At 45.3% G+C, this 12440-nt stretch overlaps 2 protein-coding genes across 6 annotated transcripts in view; one reads left to right on the top strand and one right to left on the bottom strand.

The window, feature by feature from the left end:
* The window catches only part of CCDC158 (coiled-coil domain containing 158), a 97244-nt gene extending 96035 nt beyond the window's left edge, over positions 1-1209 (top strand). For all 5 annotated transcript variants that reach the window (XM_039231005.1, XM_039231007.1, XM_039231004.1 and 2 more), the window contains one exon: positions 1011-1209. In XM_039231005.1, the coding sequence (XP_039086936.1) occupies positions 1011-1131 (121 nt within the window). In that variant the 3' untranslated portion in view covers positions 1132-1209. The remainder of the gene's footprint in view (positions 1-1010) is intronic.
* A 3054-nt stretch (positions 1210-4263) lies between these two features.
* Positions 4264-7984, bottom strand: STBD1 (starch binding domain 1). The gene is made up of 2 exons (XM_039230974.1): positions 7641-7984; positions 4264-5512 (listed from the first exon to the last, which is right to left on the bottom strand). Exons 1-2 carry the CDS (start codon positions 7843-7845, stop codon positions 4659-4661), a joined length of 1059 nt encoding a protein of 352 aa, XP_039086905.1. The 5' UTR covers positions 7846-7984; the 3' UTR covers positions 4264-4658.
* Between the last annotated feature and the right edge of the window lie 4456 nt (positions 7985-12440).

The raw sequence follows: 12440 nt of genomic DNA, 5'->3' as shown, positions 1-12440 counted from the left end.
TTTACTGAAGTTTAGTTAACAATGCTACGTTAGTTTCTGGTGTATGACATAGTGTACTTTATGCTGTGTTCCCCACAAATGTGGCTACCGGCTGCTGCCATAAATTGCTGTTATAATACCATTGACTGTATCCCCTACGTTGTACCTTTCATCCCCATGACTTATTCATTCCATGATTGAAAACCTGAGAAATCAACCTTTAAGAATTTTATTTACTAACATGTTGGTACATCCATGTAATGGAATACTGTGGAGTCATAACAAAACATGAGCTGGAGAAATGTTGAAAATTTTTAAGTGAATATAGCAAGCTACAGAACAATCTGTACTACATATTTCCATTTGTGTAAAGAAGAAAAGTGTGAGCATGTACATGCATGTACACGAAGGTATGTACCAAACTGTTTTCAGTGATGACTTCTTTTTTTTTCAGAGTTTATAATTTTATTTGCTTTAAGTGGCCACACAATGGTCTTAACTTATAATCTGTGGTAACTTTAGAAAATAGTTATTTTATTTTTTTTTAAAAAATAGTTTATTGTCAAGTTGGTTTCCATATAACGCCCAGTGCTCATCCCAAGTGCCCTCCTCCATGCCCATCACCCTCCTTCCCCTCTCCCCCACCCCCATCAGCCCTCAGTTTGTCCTTGGCATTCAGTGATGACTTCTGAGGGCAATTCAGCAGGTTGAGGGAGCAGGGACAAATACTGACCTTCATCTTCGTCTCTCTTCGTACCCTTCTGAGGTGTTCAAATTATTTGCAATCAGTCTGTTTTATTTCTATAATAGGTATGCTCACTTAGAACAACTGAAAGAGTAAAGATTTAGCCTTACCTCTGTCCGTAAGATCAGTCGTTTCAAAAATATGCTACTTGGTAATTTTTAAGAATTTCCTAATCTCAGAATATATCTCTTCTAAAGTAGCAGGCTGACCTTTTAAGAAGCACATTATAGAATTTAAAGCCAGAGCCAATGTTGCTAATCTAACTGTGTTTTATCAACATTTTCAGCAATGTCTTCAATGATCAGAAATCAAGAAAAGAGGATACAGAAAGTGAAAGACCAGGAGAAAATGTTACTAAAATGATACATTGCTTGCCTGTTCTTTACAGAGGGATGCTACCCAAATAATTGTGGTGTTGCTTATAATTAGTGCCCTGTGTACTTTTTTCTTTTTATGTGAAAATTTAATAAAAGATACCCTGTCCTGTAAACTCTATTTTGAAATAAACTATTCTTCAATGCTCTCACAGTAAAACTTCAAACAGTTCTAGCTAGATGTGAAAGAATGCATCCCTTATAAGGTATTAATTTGTGTTAATACTAGTATGCTGGAATAATTATGTGGTTTGGTTTTTTTTTTTTTTTATCTTTACTAATGCTGAAGCAATAGTTATCGTTTTCAGCTTCAAAAACACTTGACACACGAGTAAAATATGTGGTATAATGCCCAGAAGGACAAACTCCAATGTACTGACAGGGATCGTTTTGTGACCCTGAACTCACTGTTTGGTCAGTGTCAATGAATGTCATCAGATAACACATCAAGCCCCTCCCCTAATCAAAACTTTTAGAAAAGTTTTTCCTTTACATATTAATAATTTGTAAAGAAAGAAACAAAAATGTGTTCTTCAGTCAGTGAGTAACTTCTAGATTGAATGGATTCAGCCTGCTTTACTTAGACTTTTACTAGATTAGGAGGGTTTTGTATATGGATTATTTTCTAACAGCAATAACCAACTCTCTGTGGATACAAGCTAGGTGTCCTAGGAGTCCATTCAGTTCTAACACTAACTACCTGGAGTTGGTATCGGATTCTACAGGTTTAAGGGTTCAGTCCCACAAGACTGCCCCCCACCTCAGATGCAGTTACAAGTCCTGGGCCACCTGTACTTCTAACTGACCGGCTATAAATTGGGAGTTTCCCACAACCCCCTCTTCAGTTTCACTAGCTCTCTAGCACAAATTACAGAACTCGGAAAAGTGCTTTACTTACTATTACCGGTTTATTGTAAACGAAACAACTCAGAACAGCCAAATATAAGAGATGCACGGGGCAAAGTATAGGGTTCTGGTACATGAGGCTTTCGTGCCTGCTCAGGGCATGTCACCCTCCCAGGACCTAGGCCTGCTTACCAACCTGGAAGCCTCTCAGATCTTACTGAGGAGTTTTATAGAGCTTAATCCGCAGTCCCCCTCTCCTCCTTGGAGATCAGGGAGCAGGGCTGGAGGTTCCAGTCCTCTAATCACTGGTCTTCCTGCCAGAGACAGCAGGGACGGCAGTAGCTGTCGAAAGATGTCACAGAAAAGTGGCTGCCCTGCTAGAGGCTCTTCCCCAGCCCCAGCCCCGTCACATCTACTGACCAGTCCTCGCTAAAGGCTTGTAGACAAAGCAATATGGGGCACTTTCTGGCCAAAAATTTTAGTAAGCATTTGTGGTTTTCCCCTCACTTTATTTCCCCCTCCAGGAGCTGGATCTGGTGGACGGTGGGGTCCTGGGGGACGGCAGAGCCGCAGGACAGAAGCAGCCAGGGCAGCAATCTGCAGCGGGGGCTGCCCTCCTGCCAGAAACACCCGCTGCTGATTATTCAGTGGGCAAGGAACAGGCTTCTGGTGCAGCCTTCTTAACGTGCGTGGTGTCTGCCTGTGACAGCAGCATTAGTCCCAAACAGTGCAGATAATAGTGACTAAATCCTCCTGTTTCTCCTCTAAATGACAGTTTAGAATGCTAAGCATGTCCAACTTTACAATATATTTTTTAAAAATATTTAAGGGACACCTGGGTGGCTCAGTCGGTCAAGTATCTGACTTCCGCTCAGGTCATGATCTCACGGCTTGCGGGTTCGAGCCCCATGTCGGGCTCTGAGCTGACAGCTTCGGATTCTGTGTCTCCCTCTCTCTCTGACCCTCCCCTGCTCATGCTGTCTTGCTCTCTCTCAGAAATAAATAAAACATTAAAAAAATAAAAAAAAATTTTAAACATGAACTTTATCTGTTACATCAACTGGTTTTACTGAAAGATTTTTACTTCATCAGGTAATGATAAATTGCTAGTGAAAGATCTCTAAAGAAATTTTTATTGTAAACTGTTTTAATTGTACCTTATAGAAATGCTTGGGTATTTTGTGCAGTAATAGTAAATTTCCCCTGAAGACCTTAGTGGTAGAGTATGAAATTCTTTACAAAAAAAGTATAAAAAGTATATGTGGATTTAACAATTACATGCTAGAAGCCAAAAACCATCATAGTTTATAAGCACTTTCTCTTTTCTTTTGGGTTTATCCTCTTTTCAGCAAGGACCACCTGTACCCAGGATTAAACACCGTTTCTCCAAATGATTTTGTACTTACTACAAGTTGTTTTAACATATAAGAAAAATTCATTTTCAGGTACAGGCATGCATAATATCCCTCCAAATAAAGGTGAAGTTTTAAAAAAAATTCTAAAATGTTTTCCCCAAAGAGAGGAGAAAACATAACCTCTTGCCTCTTGATGTTTGCTTTTTTCTATGCGTCTGTTATTAGTGGAGGAAAATATTGGTATTTTGTTTTATATCTAAGCTATTATGGTACTAAGATTTAGACAAATAATTCAGACATTTAATAAAGATATTAGAACTCAGGTTTTATTTGTTCAGTTATGATAAAGTTTAAATGTCTTACTTCTTCTCAAAACAAAGCTGTACCTGTATGTCACTGTCCTGTTATAATTTTGTTACCCAGGATAGCTACTGGTATGACAGGAGAGGGCAGGAGAAATGACTGCTATGGGCCAGTCCATCTGTCAGTCCAGACCCCCCTGGGAGAGAGAAGGGCAGGGGTGGGGCAGTCCTGCAAAGGGCCTGGAGGTAAATGATGGCTGTGTCCTCTCTGTCCTCTGAACTGTAGTCTGCAGTCCAGTTACTGCAATGACCTGGACCTCCCAGCCCTCTAAGAGGCACCACTCAGGCCACCCTGCTCAGCCCACACCTTCATCCTTTTCCCGCCCCCTTCCCTCATGGTCTCCTCCCAGGGACAGACTTGGAATACGCCCCTTGTTTCTACACTGGTCTGCAATCATTAAGACAAAGACTGACTACCTTCAAGTTGGGGCTAGTAGGTAAAAATCAAGCAAAAGCAAAAAAACATAACACTGGGGAGTCTTAACGTATAACCTCATATCCTTGCTAACCACCCCTTGTGACCAGATATTTTTTATCACAGTTCCATATGACATTAACTTTTTAATATTGAGCGTGCCCATAGTAAGGAGTTTCTCCAGTTGTACCAGTAGGAAGGCAGCTCTTTAATGAATGAGGCTTGTTTCACTCTTGGTTTAAGGGTCACCCAAACGCTCATGCTTGAACCCTGGGCAGCTGGTTGGTTTCTGCGTGCCCTGGCCAGTCCACACCTGAAGCTTAGCCAAATCACTCCCAGAGAGGACTAAGCTCTGAAGTAACCATGGATCAGCAAAAATCCACCCATCAATGCCACAGGGGAAAAAAAGTCCATGCTCACTGAAAGCATATAACTACATATATATATATTTCTGCACATTAGACAAAAGCCACTAGCAAGTTTGAAACAACTTTGATGGCTATTATTTGGAGTTATACTTCCTTTATTTAAAATGATTCAGTGTGCTCCACAAATAGCCTCTCCAGTACTTTGAGAACCGAATCAGTGAATCCCCCACCGCTCTTGAACCACTTTATCCTCATGGCCAGTCTCCAGGAACCTATTGCTGCATTCTTCCCAGCGGGTAATTTTGCCATTGTCTACCACTACAAACTTCCATTCCACCACTGTATCTACTGGCAGGGACACAGACTGGCACCAGAACCCATCCTTGCTATACTGCAGCGGGATGTAAGTATTCCACCTCCCAAGACTCTCGTGGTCTCCAGTTACTGCAATGAATTCCCCACCAGTGCTTGTGATATAATGGATCTGGAACCTGATACTAACTTGCTGAGACTCTGAAGACCTTGCTACTACCTTTTTTCGTTTCACATCCACTTCCTGACCTCTGGGTTCCCTACGAGTGCTTCTGCCACAGTCCATTCCCTGGTTTGGGCTTAACACTGAAGCCTCAAGATTGCCACCCAAACCAACATCTCCCCAAGAGGAGTGCCTGGACACCATTTCCCAGTCCTCATTGTCAGCCCGGTCCTGATTGCTCAACTCGGCAAGCCTCACTTCTTTCCCTCTGTCAATGACCAGGTTGCTAGAATACAACTTTTCGGCAAAACACGGAGCTCCTTTAGCGAGTGTCTCTTGTCCTTTCTGGAATCCCCATTCTCCTTTAGGAGACTGAAGGCTTTCATTTCTTGAAACTTCACAGTAACCCCTAGAGTCACCAGTCTCAGATGTAGCTAGAGATTCTGGAAACTGTCCAGAAGGAACATGCTCTCTTGAACGGTCACAACCACCATCTTTTCCAGAAGGACTCTGCAATCTCCATGTTGCTTCCTGCAGGTTACCATGGCCTTTGGTCTCTGAAACCAAACATCCATTGCTTTCTTGAAGATGCGCTAAAAAACAAAAGGAAAAATGTAACAGTGTTAGACAGTTCATGTTGAGGGAAAAAAACGCTGAGAAAATAGGTTTATTGAAGACTTTACCACTAATCTATCTGCAGTTCACGAAATCCATCTCTATTAAAAGCAAGTGCTTAATTACCTAGTTGAGACACTAACTGAACAAACAGAACGCTCTAAGAACGCACGTGTATATCCAACAATAAAGGACACAGCTGAGAGTGTCCATGTGCTCACACAAGAGTGTAAATGAAGTGGCCAGTTATAGAGGTAGCAGTTTAACCCTGTCAGGGTCCTCAATCTCTGCAAGGCCTTATTGGCATGCAGCCAAGTTCGGTTTCTATCAGCAGAAAATGCGGTCTAGCCTGTGGGGCAAAGATCTGCATGGCTACCCTACGGATCTTAAGAGTATGCCTCTGCTCCCAGGAACTGCCCGCAGCCCGGGGATCGGCTCTCACAGGTGTGGGCAGCTGTTACTATGGAGGGAGGGATGCTGGGGGTCGGGGGGAAGGGGCAGATACAAAGGATAGCAGTGCATCACTGAACAATGATGGGGCTGAGGGTGGGGAGAGAGGGCTAGTTTCTCCATGCCAACCCCATATCCATCAGAAGAAAATCTTGAGGTGCCTGGATGGCTCAGTTGGTTAAGTGACCTACTTGGTTTCAGCTCAGGTCATGATCTCACAGTGTTTGGAGTTTGAGCCCTGCCTCTGGCTCTGTGAAGGCAATGTGGAGCCTGCTTGGGATTCTCTCTCCCTCTCTCTGCTTCTCCCCACTTGTGCAGTTTCTGTCTCTCTCAAATAAATAAAGTAAACCTCTTTAACAAAACATAGGCTTTTTACATCTCCTCCCATTGTACATTTTTAAAAAACATGTTCTTGCAGTACAAAATCCAAGCTCCCTAAAGGCTCAGTTTCCTTCTTGGCCACCTCACTGACACCTGGGCTAGTCCCTGCAAGATGGAAGTCTCCCAAGTCATACAATCATCATAGATTGGGGGGGCGGGTGTTGGGGAGGCTGGGGATATTGGCTTTGTTTAATTTTATCTCTTTTTAATGGTGGAGTTTTGAGACATAAACGTTGCCCTGAATTATCAATCGTTCAACCTAAAACATGAGACTGGCTTCCTGAAGATAGATGAGCTCTCTGCTCATCTCAAACCAATCGTAGGAAAGGCACAGCGGCAGACTTTCAAATGGCTACACATGAACACCGACTGACTCCACTAAAAATAAAGTTCCCAGATGTCATTTTCACCGCTCGGCTGGAGTCCAGGCATGGGCAGCTGGCCAAGGAAGGGCACTGGGAGCTAAGGTTTTCTACCAGTGCTCTTACTTTGCCTAGCACAGTCTCTAACATGTTCACATGTAAATCTGGATGTCAATTCTACTCACTGGAGTCGGGTGCCCTATTATGTAGGTCCCCTCCTGGGGCATTGGACAGCCCTGCGCTGTGGGTCCTACAGCTCTGAAATGGGCGGCCAGCATACAGCCCTAGGGCTTCAGCTGAGGCCTTCCTGGCTAGAGGCCAACCTGAACTTTGCCTTCCTGACAGAAGCATCCAGATAGCAGGAGGTGCTCAGCGCCTGGGTGTTCCCAAACCCAGCTCTTGCATGAGGTGAAGTAAGGAAAGACGTGAGGTTAATGGGGTTGGGGCTGTATTAATGTGTTTTTCGGTGTTAATGGGACACCGAATGTGTCCCTGTAGGGTCTGAGACTGAAGAGGCTTGTAGGATCTCCCTGAACCCAGGCATGCCCTTTGTAAGGCCCGGAAGGGGCGCCGCCGCTGCGGCGGCCCGCACTGCGCCAAGTGCCGCCACGCAAAGGGGCCCATCCCCTTCGAGGTCCTTGTGGGCGGGCGCCGAGGGTAGAGACTGCCGGGCGCTACCCTCGGACGCCGGCTCAGGGAACCTTCGGAGCCTCAGTGGAGAGCGAGAAACTGCCCGGCGCGTGCGCACTAGCCTGGGAAAAATGAGAGGCGTGGGAAGGGTCCTGTCCGGAGTAGGGGAGGCTAGTCCGCCGGAAAGGGCCGCGAGAAAAGCACCAGGTGGGTTTTTTTCCTCCCTCAGTGAACTTCAAAGCCCCACGGCAGATCTGCCCTCGAGACGTGGGAGGAAGAATACCTGCTTTGGTGATCAGCTCCCGTCTGGAAGGTACAGGGCTGGGTCCCCCGCCGCCACCCTGATCGCCTCCTGGAGCCGCAGTCTCCCCAAGAGGGGCGTCCGTCTGCTCCGCGTCGCTCTCCTTCCCCGCGTCCCGCAGGAGCCAAACGAAAATCGCTCCGGCCAGGCCCCCTCCGACCAGCAGGGCCGACCAGACGGCGCCCATGGCTGAGAGGCCGCAGCTGCGGGAGACGACGGCGACCGGGATCGGGGCTCGGGTCACGCAGGCAGAGCCACACCTACCCCGCCCTCCCCAGCCTTCTACGGTACCAGCGGCCGGCGCTCCTGCGCGCAGCCCTGCCCCCGGCGACCAATACTCAACTTTCCCAGCCCCGCCCCGCTTCCCGCCCCGGGGCTGCAGCCCCAGGCTCCGGCCGGGCGGAGACTCGAGCGCCCTCCTTTTCCAGCATGTTCAATCCCGACCCCGCCCAGTGGCTGGAGGCCGAGCGCACGGGTGCTCCGTTCCACGTGTGGCCCGCGCGCGGAAAGAACCCAAGTGCGCACAGCTGCCGCGCGCCAGCCAGGCCCTACCCCACCGCCGTTCCTCCCCGCTCCTCCCCGCAGGGCCGGGTCGCTCTTTGGCCTACGCCGGGCGCCTCGGTACTTCCTCCCGGTAGCCTCTCAGCGGCGGCGCGGCCAGCCGGAGACCGGGGCTTCCAGGACCTTAGACGCGGGAGAGGCCGCGTGCGTCAGTGACGCGCGGGGTTGGCGCTCGGGCTGGCGGGGTAGCCGGCCAGATCGGGTGGAGTAGACTGGAAGCCCAGGGTCCCGCGGGCGGGAAACCTGAGACCCAGTGGAGGCTCCATTCGGCCGCCGGTTAGCTGCGCCTACTCTCCTCAAGCCTCCCCCACTCCCCCGTACAACGAAAGCATTGGACTGAGACCCATCCATCTATCAATGCCAGTCTTCTCAACCACATAAAGTCGTTGCTTCTTCCTTGACCAAAAAGCGTGCCCGCTTGTCTGCACCGGATGTTGCTCAGGGACGAGCTCCTGCAGCAGGGTTTATTAATAAAAATAGCAACCCTCTTTGTTAAGCGCTGTGTGCCAGGTAATGTATGTGTTTAATTTGATCCTCACAAGCCAACAACCATGTGAGAGAAGTACACACATTGTCTTCTCAATTCACTCCTCTGTTGATCTGATGGCTTTGCACACCAGCTTCAAGCTGATAATTCCCACGCTTGTATCTGTGGCGCTTGTATCTGCGGCGGGAGCCTTTCCCAGGAACCTCACTTCTACGCCCAACTGCTAAAGCCACAGCTGGCAAATATCCGCCTGGGAATAATTAGTAAAATGGCTCCCTCTGGTAAAACAATGCTTCAAACGTGTCCCAAGTTCAGGCGCACAGCAGCCCCTGACGGAGTTACAGGAGGGCTGGTGCCTCCTAGGGGTCACGATTCCTACACTCCTAAGGGAAGGTGGAGGAGGAGACCGGGCCTCTCCCTGGATGCTAACAGACATTTCAAACCCAGCTCACTCAACTCTGACCCCCTAATTTCCTCCACAAACCCGCTTGCCCCGCCTACCTCATGTGGGGGTGGGGAGGAGGAGGGAGAGTGGCAACCACGTCCTTTCCCGTGGCTGGAACACCAACAACTTGGAGTCCTTCTTGGCCCCCCTTTTCTTCCCCTCTCGCAGAAGGCAGGAAGTAGCAAACCGCCGCTCCTTCTTCAAAATACTATGTTAATATTTCTGCTTCACTGCAGACACCCTGGTCTGCCACCATCATCTCATTTGGATTATTGCAGTCACCTCCCTCTGCTCTCCCTGCTTACACCCTGGAGACCCTACAGGCTGCTTGCAAAGCATTGGTCGGAATGATTCTTTAAAGCATCCTCTGAGCCCAGGACCCTCCAAATTGCTATCTCGTGACAAAAAGGCCTTGTTGGTTTGCAATCGCCTCAGGAGCTTCTCAGGTGTGATCTGAAAATTGCCCCAGTGCCTGGAGCACAGGGAGAAACTGAAGACCCGGGGAAACCACTCCAGATTGGTAGGTCACGATTTTAATAAGCAAGGGGACTCAGGGAGCTTGTCTTGGGCCTTGAAAGATGTGTGGAGGAGTCTGCAGACATACGTCCAGATATCTATCCTTTCTCCCTCACCCTCCAAGGGTTTTTGCACAAGGGCAATCTGCCCTATGAGCCCTTCCCTGATAATCCCAATTTTAATTACAACCCCCTACTCCCCCATACCCTTCTTTGGTTTATTTTTCTCCTTAGCATTTAGGGCATCACTTGTAATACAATGTAAAATCCATGGATTCATTCTGCTTGATTTACTTCCTTATCCTCAGAATGTAAACTACAAGAGAGAAGGGTTTATTGTCCTTTGCTCTCCCTGAATTTCTGGCACCTAGAACATGCCTAGAATAGTTCCTCAAAAAGTACAGGTTGGCGGGAGAGGGGGGGTTGGGGGCCTGGGTGGCTCAGTCTCTTGAGTATCCAACTCTTGATTTTTGCTCAGGTCATGATCCTGGATCATGGGATTGAGACCCACATCGGACTCCGAGCTGTACTAGAGCCTGCTTCAAGTTCTCTCTCATTCTCTCTCTCTCTCTCTCCTCTCACACACACACAAATAAATACATAAACAAACAAGTAAAGCATTTGTTTAAAAAAAAGTACAGGTTGAGTGAATGAATTAAAAGTTCCATGTATTTCCAGTCTAGAGCTTAATGTCATCTTCTTTATACAGGTTCTATCTGCATTTTTAGCACAATGTAGATGCTACATTTTTGTCAAAAAGGTGTCATGTCTTAAGCTAATTAGGAAGTCAGTAGTAAACTTTTTAAAGACTTCTAAAGTTTAAAACCACTAATCTCAATTCAGTAGCTTTAAGATTAAAAACAAAAGCCAAAAACCAAAAAAATACCCAAAAACCTTGAGTTGAAAATAATGAAAAGTTGTATCAGAGCTAAATTTTTAAGAAAATGAATGTCACTATATAAAATAACATTCTCATGGACTCTGTCTTACTAACTGGTTCTTAAATCTTAAGATTATTATAGAGCTGATTTTTAAATAGAATTTTCTAGAAAATCTTACAATTATTCTATCTCCTTTTGTCACAGTAAAACTTGATGTCATAGGATGTCCTTGAATTTTCCTAACTCTAAAACCAATAGTGTGAGTGATTTTATAAACAGAATGAAAATTGTTAAAGATTTTATTTCCTCACTGAGAACTTCAGTTCTCACTTCATTGGTCAAATTTTCTTTATCAAATGTGCTTGCAAATGAAATCGCAGAAGATCTGTAAAATCATAGAAAGCAAGCCCCCTTACTCATATCCAATAATTAGAAGGTTTATTGCTGTTATCAACAGTAAACAATATATTTATTAAAAATATAACCAATAAATGATGCAATCCTTTCCACCCATATTTCTTAAAAGTCTATGGCCACGTATTCTAAAAACATGTTTACTGCATTAACTGAACCATGTTTATCACTACACCATTGCAAATAGTGTTACTTCTATATAGAAGTCCTTTGAATCTAGGAAGACAAACAAAAAAGTAAGGCAAATTCGATAGAAATGGAGGTAGAATGCGTTCTGCTAGGATGTGTTGAATTTGAGGCAATAGAGGGAAACTGGAACTGCATGTAGTTTAATAAGAGATACTGGAAACTTCCTGACAGAGAGATGGCAGTAAAATCCATGGTAGAGATTAATGTTACAAAGGGAAATCAAGAATGCACTTCAGCCGTTGGCAAAATTTCAAGAAGACTGGAAATCTGCCTCCCTGTTGCTACTTCTGTTGCAATTACATCTTTATATTTTAGGGGCCATAATGTAGTGCCCATTTTCTAAATGATTACTATTTTATTAAATTGAATATAAAAAGATAGCTATAGATATGGATGATACATAAATACATAAGTTATATATATAACTTAAAAATATCCAATATATAAGGAAGTCAGTGATAGACTTTTAAAGACCATTCATATTTATATTTATTTATACTTACATATGTTAATATTTATGTGTATTAAGACATATGTGTATACTTACATGTAACTTTTTTTTCTTTAATTTTATGCAAGAAAAGAGCCCTCCCTCCTTGTGTGGAAGGATGAAAACAATTAAAAGTAGCTTTGTTTGGGGATTAAAGAGGGTGGGAAGGAAGAGTTAGGGAAGAGAGAGAATAGGGAGACTTGTTTCCAAAGTCAGTGCAAGAAGGTGTTGGGAAGTAGGGGAAAGGGGTGTCGCTCAGCTGAATTTAAAAGGAGAGAGGACTATTAAGAAGTGGTTGGATTTGACATATGTAAGGTCATCGGTAACTCTTCAGTATTTGTGAAAGTAAGCATTCAGTTTTGGAAGGCTGTGAAGTCCAGCACTGAGTTAGCCTCCTCTTGAGAAATCTGGAGGCAAAACATAGGAGAAAAATAGAAGTGTCGCTTAAGAACAGAACAAGGTCCAAAGGAAGTTCTTTCGGACCAAGAGAGACTTACCTGAGCACGTTTGTAAGCAGGAAAAGAACCAGTGAAAACTGAAAATTAATAAAAGGAAACCTCCTTTAAAATGGAGTCTGGGGGCTTACCACCTGTGGTCAATTGCAGACATAACAGGAAGAGCAGTACTTTGCAACGTGATACTGCTTTAGCTACTACTGCACAAGCCCAACTGAAGAAATGTTTCTTCGCCCCAGCAACAGTCCAGCCAATGAGAGACTGCCACAACTCAGCCAATGAAAAGCCCTTATACTTTGACCTCCCAGTTTACGCCAATGGACTTCTTGTTATTAATAGCCCTCC

Source organism: Hyaena hyaena, unplaced genomic scaffold, assembly GCF_003009895.1.
Source record: "Hyaena hyaena isolate Hyena2069 unplaced genomic scaffold, ASM300989v1 scaffold_54, whole genome shotgun sequence".
NCBI classification, from domain to species: domain Eukaryota; kingdom Metazoa; phylum Chordata; class Mammalia; order Carnivora; family Hyaenidae; genus Hyaena; species Hyaena hyaena.
Note: the sequence above shows the minus strand (reverse complement) of the source record. Positions and strands in the feature narration are given on the sequence as shown.

Coding starts and splice junctions, on each gene's coding strand:
- STBD1 (XM_039230974.1), bottom strand. CDS start 7,845: ATGGGCGCCGTCTGGTCGGCCCTGCTGGTCGGAGGGGGCCTGGCCGGA. Junction 5,513..7,640: donor GGAGCTGATCACCAAAGCAG/GTATTCTTCCTC, acceptor TTTGTTTTTTAG/CGCATCTTCAAGAAAGCAAT.